The 14250-nt window shown below is 40.0% G+C and overlaps 1 protein-coding gene across 8 annotated transcripts in view; it reads left to right on the forward strand.

Moving 5' to 3' along the window:
• Positions 1 to 14250, forward strand: part of magi2b (membrane associated guanylate kinase, WW and PDZ domain containing 2b) — a 150614-nt gene that overhangs the window by 108274 nt on the left and 28090 nt on the right. For all 8 annotated transcript variants that reach the window (XM_088996912.1, XM_088996905.1, XM_088996907.1 and 5 more), the window contains 3 exons: positions 513 to 695; positions 10919 to 11448; positions 12544 to 12712. In XM_088996912.1, the coding sequence (XP_088853038.1) occupies positions 513 to 695; positions 10919 to 11448; positions 12544 to 12712 (882 nt within the window). The remainder of the gene's footprint in view (positions 1 to 512; positions 696 to 10918; positions 11449 to 12543; positions 12713 to 14250) is intronic.

Genomic DNA, 14250 nt, shown 5'->3' on the forward strand with positions numbered 1-14250 from the left:
TCAGAGACACTGCGAGGTGGCGATGCAGATCGCACTGTGTCCGTGCACATGAAGCTTTTCTTCATGCATCTTTGTCCACTGTGCATAATGTAAGAAGGAGGAGTGCATAATGTAAAGTTTGTTGTGGAGAAGTATGAGACAGAGCAGATTCACAATGTAGCCCTGTCTGGGGTCGAGTGGAGAGAACAGCAGTCTGGTGGGTGGACTAGACCACTGAGAACATGATCAGCCCGAAGGCCTCCAGTGTGCTGAGCCGGGCAACAATGTAAGGGTGTGCTCGACCATCCCAAAATAAGCACCAAATGACTCACTAATATTTGGGGTGGAGGGGAGGTAAAGTTGCACAAAAGCTGGCGCAATATGCAGCAAAGTAATCAAAGTGTGAGCGAACTAATTTTACACCCACCCCAGCCGCACATCCCTCGAAAAAAAGTACTTTCAGATCTTTGTGCACAACTCAACTCTGTAAGAAATACCGTAAACCTCAGGCTTCTGATTTGTCTCTCCTGCAGAAAAGCCGCTGTTCACGAGGGACCCGACCCAATTGAAAGGCACATTTCTGTCCACGGGCCTACAGAAAAGCAACATGGGATTTGGCTTCACAATAATTGGAGGTGATGAGCCCGACGAGTTCCTCCAAGTGAAGAGTGTCATTCCAGATGGGCCGGCTGCTCAGGACGGAAAGATGGACACAGGTACTTAAACTCTCTTAAAATGCCCGTAAAGTGAAAATGATATGCGTCTTATAAATGTGATGCCTCACACGGACAAACGAACGGACAACAACAAGATGCATTCAAGCAGCCAGTTGACTGTGGTGGGTTATCCAAAGGACCATTTAAGTTAAAGTAGGCACTGATGAGAAGGGAAGCTTCGAGTTTTTATGCAGTAGGGGGAGGGGCGACTCATGCTCGATAAAAAAAATAATAATAATACATTTCATTTATAAGCGCCTTTTAAAACTCTCAAGAACACTTTACAGTCACAGGATCTTTTTTTCTGTGTGTGAGCAGCGGCAGCCACACGCGCCAGCGTTCACTCATCCCGGAAGTAGATGCCAAAGTTCATCACTGGCTAAGGTTTTATCCACACAAAAGAAAAAATATCCAGAAAAAACTGCAATAAAAAGGAACACCTATTCTCCAGAATTGCTTCCTAAATAATTTTCCGTCTTGGCACGTTTACTGCAATTATGTTCAAACGTTTACATTGCGCTTAAAACAAATATCTGAATAAACTTTACATGGTCTTTAAGTCGAAAGCCAACTCTATGCCCATTGAGCAGAATCTGAATGTAAACCTTTTATCTCAATGGTTTTTCTGCTGTTTTGTTGTCTTCATTCGTGGCAATACGCTCCACTTAAGAGGCCTGATGGGTCCCACCAGGAGGACTATTGCTATTAAATGGTGTCATTTTGCCACCACACAATGGTTTACCCCCCAAAATTGCAATTGACAACAAGCAGTATGCTCTGGATTGATTTGATTATCATGTCAATTTTCATCTGCACCCACAGCTAAGTACATGTTTGTTCTGTTGGAGTGGAACTACTGTAGTGCACACAAGGATGTAACGATATAGATGTTACGTAGTACAGGAAAACCTGCTTAGCCAGAGAGTAGACATAACTACTTTTCTCTGTTAACGTATTACTGGTAGTAAGAATGGAATGCCTACAACAGGCTAATTATTTACACGTTACAATGATCTGCAAAGAATTGTCAACAAACAAAAGTCATACAAAAAAATAGAAAAATGTAAAAAAAAAAAAAAACAGACCCCAAAAATTCAGAAAAATATGGACTTGTATCTGAGCAGCACTGACAAAAATGTGCAACAAATTGAGAAAACATAAAAGAAAATATTGAAATACAAAAAAATGGCTAAATGCATTAAAAAATTAATAGGTGAGTGAACTACTTCCGAGAAGGAAGCATTGGAAGATGTGAATGAATGAATGAATGAATGAATGAATGAATGAATGAATGAATGAGAAAGAGAGAGAAATTAAATCAAAATCTGATCACCATAAAAAGCAAAAAAAAAAAAAACGTCCAAAGAGAGGACATTCAAAAAACAGAAGTCAGTTGAAAATATAATTCAAGTGTGTTTTAACATCGACAACAAAATTTCAATTAAAAAAAATCTAGCAAAAAATGGTGAAGGTAGGACACAAGGTAGGACATACAGTATAACTAACTAAATAATTAACAACAAAAGGAAAAAAAAAACAATAGTCGTACGAAATTGTGTCTATTTTAAGCTTCCGCAAAAAGTGACAAAGTCATGAAGACGAAGAAGCCATGGTCAGTTAGCGCTCTGTTCATTTTTTATTTGACTGTTTTAGTTTATAACCTGTAATTGTTTTAATACAATTAAAAATTAGCTACGATGAATGCATCAACATCAATTATTGATGGACTCAACACAAAAATACAAATCCAATTTCATCTATCTTGTAAACTGATGTCCATCCATGTTTATTTTTATGAGCTAATTGGGCTGCATGGTGCTTCTTCATTAATTATTTCACCTCAATTTCACCAGAGTTGTACTACAGTTACAAACTAGTAATCAGTGCAGGTCCCTTCTATCTAAATGTGTTTTTTTTTTCTCCTTTTCCTACTTTCTTCGACTAATGAACCCACCCACCACCACTCGTCTTCTGCATCTGTTGCCAGCAGCTTGTTAACTTTTGAATATGTTTGCTCGTGTGAGTCAAGTAGAGTTCACAAAGTGAAATGATGTAAAAAGCTGATGAGATTGACGTTACAATGATTTTGGGTCATGGACGTCACAGAGGTCATAGAGAGGGTAAGGACTGTGAAAAACAGAAAAAGAGACATATACAGGATGACCCAAGAAGATGCGTACTCATGAAAATTTCAATTGTGGCTTTGATTAAAAAAGCTATTTATTTGAAGTTACAACCACACATTATTCAGTTTATGGAATACCATTCACCAGAGTTTCAGCCATTTCTGTCAATTTTTAGTCAATTTATGGCTTTCATTTGGAACACATCTTGGGAAGCAAACCTGTACTCGTCTAAAAAAGTTGTCAATCACTTTTATACACTTCTCTTTCCGGATGGCTTTTTCATCATTTTCAAGCACATTACAGAACCGTTCACACATTGTTACTCGTTTTTCCTTGCCAGCATCAGTTAGTTTTTGCTTTATTTGAATCTTGTATGGGTATATGTGCAGATCAGACGTAAAAAGATTTGCCGCAGTGACTCGCTTGTCATTCCGAGTCCTCAGCTGCGTCCACGCAGATTTCCTAGGGCTGCGTCCTACTGACTCCCTCACTGCAACAATGTTTTCTTCTGTTCTTGCACTCTTTTTCCTGCCTGAATAAGTTCCCCTGTGGCATTATAACATCGGTCCACTACAGTCCCATGCTCTCTGAACTTCTTAACACAATTAACAATCATTGATTTTGATGGAAAGTTGCGACAATGGATAATAATAATATCATAATAATAACACATTACATTTTAAGCGCCTTTCAAAGCTCTCAAGGACACTTTACATTCACAGACAAACATAGGTACTATAATAAATACAATCACAAATAGAATGCAATAAATAAAATACAATTATAAATAGAAACGAGAGAGCTACACAGAAAATGCAATTTTAAATAGGTGGGTTTTGAGATGGGACTTGAAGGTGGGAAGAGAATCGAAGTTACGAATGTTGGGAGGAAGTGAGTTCCAAATTTTGGGGCCAGAGCAGTTGAAGGCTCTGTCTCCCATCGTACTGAGGCAGGAGGGGGCACAGAGGTGGAGGGAGGAAGAGGATCTGAGGGAATAGAAATTTGAAGAAGGTCAGATGGGTATGGGGGGCAATGTTATTGATAGCTTTAAATGTATAAAGAATAATCTTAAAGTTGATTCTATATTTGACCGGGAGCCAGTGGAGCTCTTGGAGGACGGGGGTGATGTGGCGAAAGGATGAGGTTATGGTGATGATCCGGGCTGAAGAATTCTGGACGAGTTGAGGTTTGTGAAGAAGTTCCTGAGGGACACCAAAGAGAAGTGAATTGCAATAGTCAATCCGGGAGCTGACAGGACAATGAACAAGGATAGCAGTGGTGTGAGGAGTGAGAGACAGGTGAAGACGATTGATATTGCGTGGGTGGATGTACGCTCATCTGGTTAAGTTATTTATATGGGAGTGGAAAGATAGTGTGCTGTCAAGGATGACACCTGGGCGTTTGACCTAATGGGAGGGAGAAACGGTCGAATTGTCAATAGTGAGAGAGAAACTGTTAGCTTTGCTCAAGGTGGATTTGGTACCAAGGGGGAGAATTTCAGTTTTTCACTGTTAAGTTTGAGGAACTTCTGTGTAAACCAGGATTTAATTTCAGAGAGGCAGTGTGAAAGGGAAGAAGGTGGAAGAGAGGCGTCAGGTTTGCTGGGTGTCATCCGCAAAGCAATGAAATTGTATACCAAATTTGCGGAGAATATTGCCAAGGGGAAGAAGGTAGGTGATAAAGAGGGGCGGTCCCAGGACAGAGCCTTGGGGCACATCAGAAGATACAGGAGAGGACTGTGAAGTGAAGGAGTTAATTTGGATGAACTGAGAGCGGCCAGAGAGATAAGAGTGGAACCAGCGTAGGGGCGTGTCGGTGATCCCTATGGAGGAAAGTCTGTCAAGGAGGATGGGATGAGAAATGGTGTCAAAAGCGGCAGTGAGGTCAAGAAGGACAAGGATGGAGAGTAAATCGGCGTCAGCTGCCAAAAGATCATTCGGGACTTTTAAGAGAGCTGATTCCGTACTGTGGAGGGGGCGCAAACCAGATTGGAATGGTTCGTAGATATCATTCTGGGAGAGGTGAGAGTGTCGCGGAGAGTACACAACTTCTTGTTGTTCTTGATTTTGGAAATAAGAGGAAGGTGAGAAACCTTCAAACCTTCACCCAAGGTTTGAATATCGTGTCTTATATACAGTATATAAATCTTATTTACTTATATTCAGCTCATACTTTGAATTTCAAACCATGCAGTGTGCCAGTCTCATTTTCTCTTGAAATTTCTCCAATTACTGTAGCTAATAGAACCACAATTTACTGACATGTTATGAAAACCTGTCAATTATAGTGACTCACAACCCCTACCCAGTGTTATCGCTGTTAGCAAATTAGCTCTGTTAGCAAAGCCTCAACACGGGTGGTATGATAATGGCGTTAGTCAAAGTAAGAGCGCTCATGGCTGTTTGCGCTTTGCACTCCGGTAAACTCGCGAGCTGGCCTTACGCCCAGTATCTCGCTCGCTCTCTGCCTCAACTGTGTTTTTAAGCCTCCATTTCTACACCCGCCATTCGTCTTTCAATTTCACGTTGGTCTCTCCCTCTTTCTCCTTATCTAGCTAGCCTCCATCTCTCTTTGATCTCCTTTTTTGTCTGACCGAAACTTGATTGTGTCATATGACACTTCTCTCCTTTCTCTCTGTTTTTTTTTCTTCATCCTGCCTCTTTGCGCTTCTTGACATTTATTCCTCCTTCCCGTATCCCTCCTTTCTCGTTTGTCAGCTTTTTACTCCCCCCCTGCCCCTCTCCCTCTGTTCTGATTTTCATTCTCCACAACTTGCTGTTTTCCCCTCTGTGACATTGCCAGAGCTACTCACAGGCGCACACACACATGCAAACACGCATGCCCGCACGCGCACACACACGAGCCCTCTTTGGCTGAGATTAGCTGGCCTATTTGAGTTGAGCGACATTGCTCTGTGTATGTGCGTGCGTGCGTGCATGCACGTGTGTGTGCGTGTGTGTGTGAGTGTGTGTGCATGTTGAGCATTGTGCGTGCGTCGTGTGTGTGTGTGTGTGCATTTGAGGGCCAGTGGTGTGAAGTAGAGGATTTAAGGCAAGCGCATTCGTCATGGGAGTGAGATTTTCAAGCAAAAACTAAATGTCTGCACATAAAACGAGTGCAGAGACCAGGCAGTGTTGTTTTCATGAAACATTTAACTCCCAAAAATCCCTCATGTTTTTAAACTCCGTAGGGAAGAGTTGAATTAAGTCAGAGACACAACAGATAGTGGTAATGTGCTTTATTTAATGATTATATTCGTTTGCAGTTGCTATTGCTACTTATTGCCGTTCTTGCTAATCGAGTAAACTAATCATTTTCAATAAAATCAATTTCCTTTCACATTCAATACAAGTTACAATTTAAGCAAAACCCTTTATGGAAATCTAAAAATAAGAATTCATTTGCACATGATGTACAACTAAGAAATGCACCGTGGGCGGTGTAGAATTCTTCGAATTGAACGTCAGTGGCTATTTTCTGCTATTCATCATTCATTCCGTGAAGAGTCTTTGTCTACCGGTCGCAATATATACTCTACTTTTGCAATAATCATACTCACCTAAACATTGAAATGATTTGGTCGGACAAAATTACAGTAGCTTAATCTTAACATCGAATCCAAAATTAGCAACAAGTAAAAGCGGCTTTACACACATGCAGCAGCAACACATACTAACAGAGCATACAATACTCGCCTGCATACATATAATGACTCTGAGTGGAGCTTAGTAGGAAACATTTTCTGTCGCTTTTTGCTCTTTATTATTGTGCATCCCTGTCCAGTAGAACTCAGTGCTTCCTGGCATTTAGAGACACAATGCAAAATTCCAGCAAAGTCACACACATCTAAATGAGGATTTACCTGAAGACACTAAAATATACAAACACACACACACAGACACATAGAATGATTGCTTCAAAATCTGCGATATAGCAGGGCGACAAATGATGATAAACAATATAGCAGGGTTTCATTGTCTATTATATCTTATCATTAGAAATCCAGAGCTAATTATGTCTCATGCAACTTTTGCACTAAATCTGTTTATTTGGACAAAGGTTAACCCTTTCGATACCAAAATTAGAAAATGTGATTTTTTTTTTTTAATGTCGAATCATTTCATTGGCTTTTAAAGGACAACCAACACCATTTTTTTGTTTCCTAACTGACATCAGACAATTGTTTATAGCATCTAAAATACTCAAAACACGCAGGCTGATATTTTTAGTCAAATGCAAAACACCAATAAAAATGACTTAAAGTGTCTAAAAACTACTTCAAATTGAAACCGGAAGTGGCCAGTTTCAGAAGGTCCCGCCCCCTTGTTTGTGGTGTCACGGCAAGACGTCTTGCCTTGCTCGAGAATCAAAACAATGGCTTCAAATTTGGAGAAGATGCTTTCTTGTTACTCATCCAGTTATGAATATGATTCAAATAGTTCATAGTAATAGAGGAATGCATACATGTTTGCAATCGATTAAAAAAGTCCTTCGTGTCATTTTGAGGCGTCTGTAATGCAATGTAGCGTCCCAGAAAATGCACAGAATGGCGACAAAGCTCCATGGAAATGGGCTGATTTTTCTCCTAGGAATTTTTGTCAGCGACTATCAAATAGTTGTTTGGTGCAACACACAAGCATTCACCATCGCATTATTTATGTGTTATCCTTCTAAGTTCACCATCAACACGAAGTTTTCAGACGTGATGAAAGGACTGCTACAGTGTGTCCTTTCTCGGTCAGGAGCGTTCCTTCCATGATGTGACGTCAGGACTCGTCACTAACTCAAAAATAAGACTTCCGGAATATTCAGCGCGATTTCTTAAAACGTAAAATATAGCTATATGCGGTGGAATCTTTGTAAAATACGCCCAGTCGAAGTCATTTGGAGCGATTTTACAAATTATGGACACAACTTGTCCGGAGGCGTCGGTTGTCCTTTAAGGAAGACGTATCAATCAAGAAATGCAGAAGTATGTTTTTTTACAATATTTATAATATTGATCATAAATAAAATCTCATCCTGCATTTCTATTATTTTATTGATCAAATAATAGCATAAGAGTTTATGCATTAGAATACAAACATAGGAAACCATATTTTATGGATATTTAGTAACAAACAAATGATATAAAACTGAGCAAAGTCATTTGCACTCACTTGGACGCCCGGAGTAATTCTGATGAAATCTTCTGTTGACAGCCGAAAAATGCCACGTCGCTAGATATCAGAAGAATGGGGTCCTAACTTGTACCGACAGCAAATTTGGGACGAAACTAAACTTACTCTCCTTCACTTTTTACAAGTAAAACATGATGGTGGTACTCATTTGTACTGTCACTATCGAAAGGGTTAACTCATGCACTGCCATTCCCAAATTAATTCAGGAATTGAAAATATCACGTGGAGCGCTATTCCCGAATTTGTTCTGGTTTTGTTTTTTCTTGCAGGGGTGCCGATAAAGCGCTGGTCAGACCTCTGGCAAGTTTGCCTTTGGTACAGCCGCCCCCACTTGCACCTCACCTAACATCAGACCCATATCATTTATTGCATTTCTGTGGAGAGCTCTTTCTTGTTTCTATTTATAATTGTATTTTATTTATTGCATTGTATTTGTGATTATATTTTATTTATTACAGTACCTATGCTTGTCTGTGTCTGTACTGTGTCCTTGAGAGCTTTGAAAGGCACTTAAAATGTAATGTATTCTTCTTCTTCTTCTTCTTCTTCTTCTTCTTCTTCTTCTTCTTCTTCTTCTTCTTATTATTATTATTATTATTATTATTATTATTATTATTATTATTATTATTATTATTATTATTATTATTATGAACTCTTTATTTTTGATGAAAGAAGAGATTCTGTGGGACCTGGAATTTGAGTGAAAACGACAAAATCCCTGGCACTGGAGTGGACACATTTTTGCACGTCTGGCAGCTTTGCCAAGCTCTTGCATCTTTTTGTCGGATAAAGTGATTCAATAAGTTGTCGTGGGAGAAAGATGAATCATGACTCCAGCAAAGTCTTATTCAAAGATCACTGATGGACATCCTCCCCGTGCGCACAGGTCTCACCATGTAGTCAGAAGAAGCTTTTCATTGTTCCACCCGAAGGGACTCGCAACCTTTTGCTGTGTTGCGCGTGAGACACCACTCAAACAGGTGATCCACGCAGATGTCACCGTGTCGATTGTGACATTTCCACAGAGGATATCATCGGGTTTGTACTGGCTATTCACACAGATTCATCGACATTCTCCTTCACCTCAGCGCCTCTCCGACAAACTTGTGTGTGCCATCTGCAGGCACGAGCCACATACTGATATTATGTTTTTCTCTGAGACATTTAAACACTATGTCATGTTGCTCCAACATGTGGCGGCAGTCTTTGATGAGTGTTCCCCAAATGGGCAGCGATGGGCACCAGAACGCCCAGAAAGTCATGTTGTTTCTCATTTCATTTTACTGAGAGCATTCTGGATGTGTTCTCTTTTGAAAAAAGTCAAGACAGCTCTTTTCATCACATCGGACAGTACCACTTTCCCACATTTACAAACATATGAATGTGACATGGTATGAAAACAAATTGATCCGGCTTAACCACCTGGTCTCGATACTGGCCATTTGTGTCCACCTGGTTACTATTTTAGCTGTTGATACAGATGAAATAAAACTTCTCAGGGCTGGGGATTCTTGTCTAATTTTGTAATTTCCAATACATCACATATTTTCCAAAAAATACGGTGCCAATATGGCTCCATCGTGGCTCATTTTGCCAGTTGAAATGCATGAAGAGTACAGATTTTAAATTATTTATATAACTGGATTGAATAATATATAAATAAGCCTTCACATTTTTTCTCACCCTATTTCAATTTGTGGATGAGGCAGAAATTCAGTCCAATATTCTTGTCTCAGACAGAGGCATGTTATGACTTTGTGCATGCCGATAATGCACATGAGTGACGCCATTTAAATTTAAGCCATGGATGCTCTTTCTACTGGCCATAGAAAGTCTGTACTATTGGCAATAACGTACCATAGACTAAGAAGTTTAATTTAACCATGAATGTAACTCAACAACACTTGTATCTAAATTCATATTTTAAAGACTAGAAATGCCTTTAAATTATGTCTTGCCATTGCTGGATATCAGTTTAAACATGAATGTTAATTCTATAATAATTATTATAATTAATAATAATTATTATTAATAGTCATACAAACATGAACAAAGAAGAGGCTCCCAAAAATGTGACTCAGTCAGCTCGAGTCATATTTGTTGTTTATGTTGAGACAAAGAATTTGACACCCCTTAGGGCAGGGGTGTCAAAGTCATTTTTTGCCGCGAGCCACATTGTAGTTATGGTTTCCTTTCGAGGGCCGTTTAAATCCCCTCAAATATTACATATAGAGCACACAGCAAATTAATGAACAACTCGTTTTCAAATCTGAAGTCAAGAATAATGACTTTTATTGTGGTTGACATCCAAAAATATGAAATTTTGGCTCAGATTTTAGCAATCATCATGGAATTTAACAAGTTTGATTTGCTTTCGCGGGCCGAAAAAAATGATGTGACGGGCCGGATTTGGCCCACGGGCCTTGACTTTGACACCTGTGCCTTAGAGTATTGCATTGCTTGTATCTACATATTGCTGCATATTTTCCATTCAAAGTATATGTTGCTTCAAGCATTATGAGATGCTATGTGTTAGCATATGTAGCTCATTTGGCATTGTGTGTTAGCATTAATTGACTGGGTATTAAATGTGATACGGTTGTTTTGGATACACAACTTGTGAAATTCTCTTTATTGGAGTGGCAATAAATAGCTTCAGGCCTCGTTTTTCAGTCATTGATCACTATGTACCATACCTCTTGTGAAGTAAGTGGAGTGCGCTGCCACCATTTAGTTCTTTTATCTCAAATTTTATCTCAAAGTATCGTTCAAATGACATTTCACATATAACAAAACATTCAAGTTGTGTTACTTGTATCTCATGGTACCACTGTACTCTCGTTTTCAACATTGACAAGCAGAACATTTTGAAAATACCCAAAAATGTTTATTATTTTGTCAATCATATTTCTTCCAGGTGATGTTATCGTCTATGTGAACGAAATCTGCGTCTTGGGCACCACACATGCCGATGTTGTCAAGCTGTTCCAGTCGGTTCCTATCGGTCAGAGCGTCACCCTGGTTCTTTGCCGGGGCTACCCTCTGCCCTTTGACCCTGAGGATCCCAACGCAGCAGCCAACAGCTCCGTGACTCCCATCGGGATGGAGCACCGCCCGCTTGTGGTGAACGGTCGCAGCAGCTACGATCCTTACCTGGAGTATCTCTCGCTGAGCTCCCAGCTGCCCGGACAGGCCCTGGCACAAGCCGGCACATCCCATCCAGGCGACACCCACCTGGACGGGTCCTCGCTGCCGCCCAACACGCCCGGATCATCGTCAGCGCTCACACCACATGAAGACAACGTTTCTATGGCCTCCTCAGGGACGCCGGGTGTTGCCGGAGTGACGGCCCAAGTGGCCGAGTTGCTGACGGTTACCATTGTGAAAGGAACGGAAGGCTTCGGGTTCACCATCGCGGACAGTCCTACTGGCCAGCGAGTTAAACAGGTCAAGTGTTAAAATATGCACAAAATCTTTGATGTAATTTTCAAAGCAATCATCTTGAAAAATACTAAGTATAGCACGAACATCAGAAGTGTTCCATGGGTGGACCCCCTGAAACATGGCACATATCCAGTCGGTCGATAATTTCTTACCAACGCATTCTTTAAAAAATGTTGACAAAATTCAACCAAATTATTGGCTTGGGATCGATCTAAAATTTTCGGCAACACCCCATATTTTCAACGACATATTCATCAATTGCGACTTCATTGACCTCTTGAGATCACCGTGATCACTCAAGTATAGAAAACAAACACATCACAACACATACAGCATACAGCGGTTCAACCCGCATCGTCTGGAGCAGTTCACATTCATTATTTAATGTAATAACATGACAATATCATCAAACAAATTTCAACAAAACACATCACAATTACCAAAGGTGTCGATTAATAAATGAACTGTCAACAACGTGTACTAGGTGAGATTTGCCAGTCATAGTTGGCTCTGAAAAACACTCATGTCAGAAGAGCCAGTACTCGAATTTGAAATCTGTGAAAGAAATAGATCTGATTTATGTCTAAATTGCTGTTTCTGAAGACCCTGGGCGTATTTGACTGACATGGTGTCGAAATGTTGAAATCTGATTGGACAAAAACAACAACAAAATCTAGCATCTGCATAATGTAAATGTACTAGAAGTATAGTCAAGAGAAACATCATAGTTTACTAGTTTTTATGTTAGTCTGTGATTAATATTTGAAAATAAAAAATCCCCTCCCCCAAAATATGAAGTGCAAAAAGGAATGTCGGAAAGAAAACACTGCATAGGACAAATCGGTAAGTAGATAATCATCAGATAATCATCATGCATCTTGGCAGACCACCAGCCAGCGCCTGACTATGCCATCATGATTCATATATCCTGTGTTCACAAGTGAAACAATACTTTATTGAATTTTTCTCCCAATGAACAATATAATATTATATAACTTGCTTTTCTCTGGCCCGCCGCAAAATGAAACATGCCTATGCCTAAATGCCTAATGCCTAAATGCCTAATGCCTAAATACTAACTTAAAGCTGTGCTCGCAGGTGCTGGATCCGGGCTCTCAGGCGGCTGCAGGCCTGATCGAGGGCGATCTGATCCTGGAGGTGAACCAGCAACCGGTGGCGGCGGCCGGACACGGACGTGTGGTGGAAATGCTCAAAGAGTGCCCCATCGGAACTGAAGCTACGTTGCTCATTCAGAGAGTGGCAACAGGTAAGATGCACACTTGCTAACTACTGTATAATATATTTCGGTGAGGTACGTGGCTGGTGAAGCAATGACATTTAGTGGCCTATTTGCCATTAAGTTGGTAGCATGACAAATCTGGCAAATTGATGATTTGCCTATGTGATGTTTGAAGCAGATCTTGAATCGCCGGAGTTGGTTTTCCTTCACTAATTCACTGCCATTCACACATTTATTCTGAAATTGAAAATATGACAGTGTCCCATTCCCGAATTTGTTCGGGTTTTGTTTTTTCTTGTTTGGGTGCCGATAAAGGGCTGACCACAAGGGGGAGGAATTTCCCTTTTTTCATGTTAGCGCTTTGTTACAACTTCAGCTGTTGTTAAAGCGCTATATAAACCAATATAATATGTATGTATTGCATTGTATTTTGAAAAGCCATCTTTATATCAAGCTCATATAACTCCAGACCCATAATTGAGGAATTAACTCTTTTTTTCTGATGAAAGAAGAGAGTCTAAAGTTTCTTCCACTACATTGAATGTTTATGTAGTCCTCAAACTCAATATTCTGTGGGTCCTGGAATTCGAGTGACAACGACAAAAACCCTGCCACTGGAGTGGAGACATTTTTGTGCATCGTCTGGCTGTTCAGAATCAGAATCAGAAAACCTCTAATCGTCCCAAATAGAGAAATGTTCAGTCCACAGCTGCAATTTGAAGTCCACAGCATTCCAAAATTGGTCATCCAATTTTTAGATTGTTTTTTTCTTTTTTGATAGTCAAATAAATGATCTTCCACATTTCAAATTTATTTGGGGGAAATTTAGGACTGCAGATACAAGTTTAAATTATCTTCTTAAATCATGTCTGCACATGTCCTTTAAGATGCAACGAATCATGTTTTTTTTGACCGTTTGTCAATATATGGCCGAATTACATTATGATACCTTAATTCCAGTCATTTTTTCCCTCCATGCTTGAGCAGAATGGCAGCTTGTCTGACCCACCCACGTAATGCCCGCAATTTAGCTACCCCGCCCAAAGATAATAATAAGCAGACAACTCAAAAAAGCTTGCATTGGTTTAGTCATAAGTCAAGCTACCGACTGCATCGTGTGGAGTCTGTTCAAAAGTGCTACTGAAGTGAAAGTCCAGAAAGAAAAAGGTCATCCTAAAACCCGAGGGTGCACAGTAAAAACATTTTTTGGTCTTCACCCGTTGGACACATAAGTGACCTCCAACTGAGGACTGAGGACCTGCAGGCTTGTGTGGTATTAAAATGACAAAGTAAGAAGGAGCTATGAGGTCACAAGAAGCCTCAAAATACATTTTATTGCATTTTGCGACTTGGCAAGAAAATGGACAATTGTATGAAAAGGATACAAAAAGTAATTTGGGCTGACATCATTGCTGGGTCGAGCTCTGATATCAGGATAATGTTTAAACTGTTAGATGTTACTTACTTACTGTATATAACTTCACTGAAAAGCATTGTCCGTGACATGTTCTCTTTAATGGTGTCGTTGGCTTGGATGACATACTCGGAGTATGAACTGCTGAACT

Source organism: Hippocampus bargibanti, linkage group LG05 (assembly GCF_051943395.1).
Source record: "Hippocampus bargibanti isolate YZ-2025 linkage group LG05, ASM5194339v1, whole genome shotgun sequence".
Lineage (NCBI taxonomy): Eukaryota > Metazoa > Chordata > Actinopteri > Syngnathiformes > Syngnathidae > Hippocampus > Hippocampus bargibanti.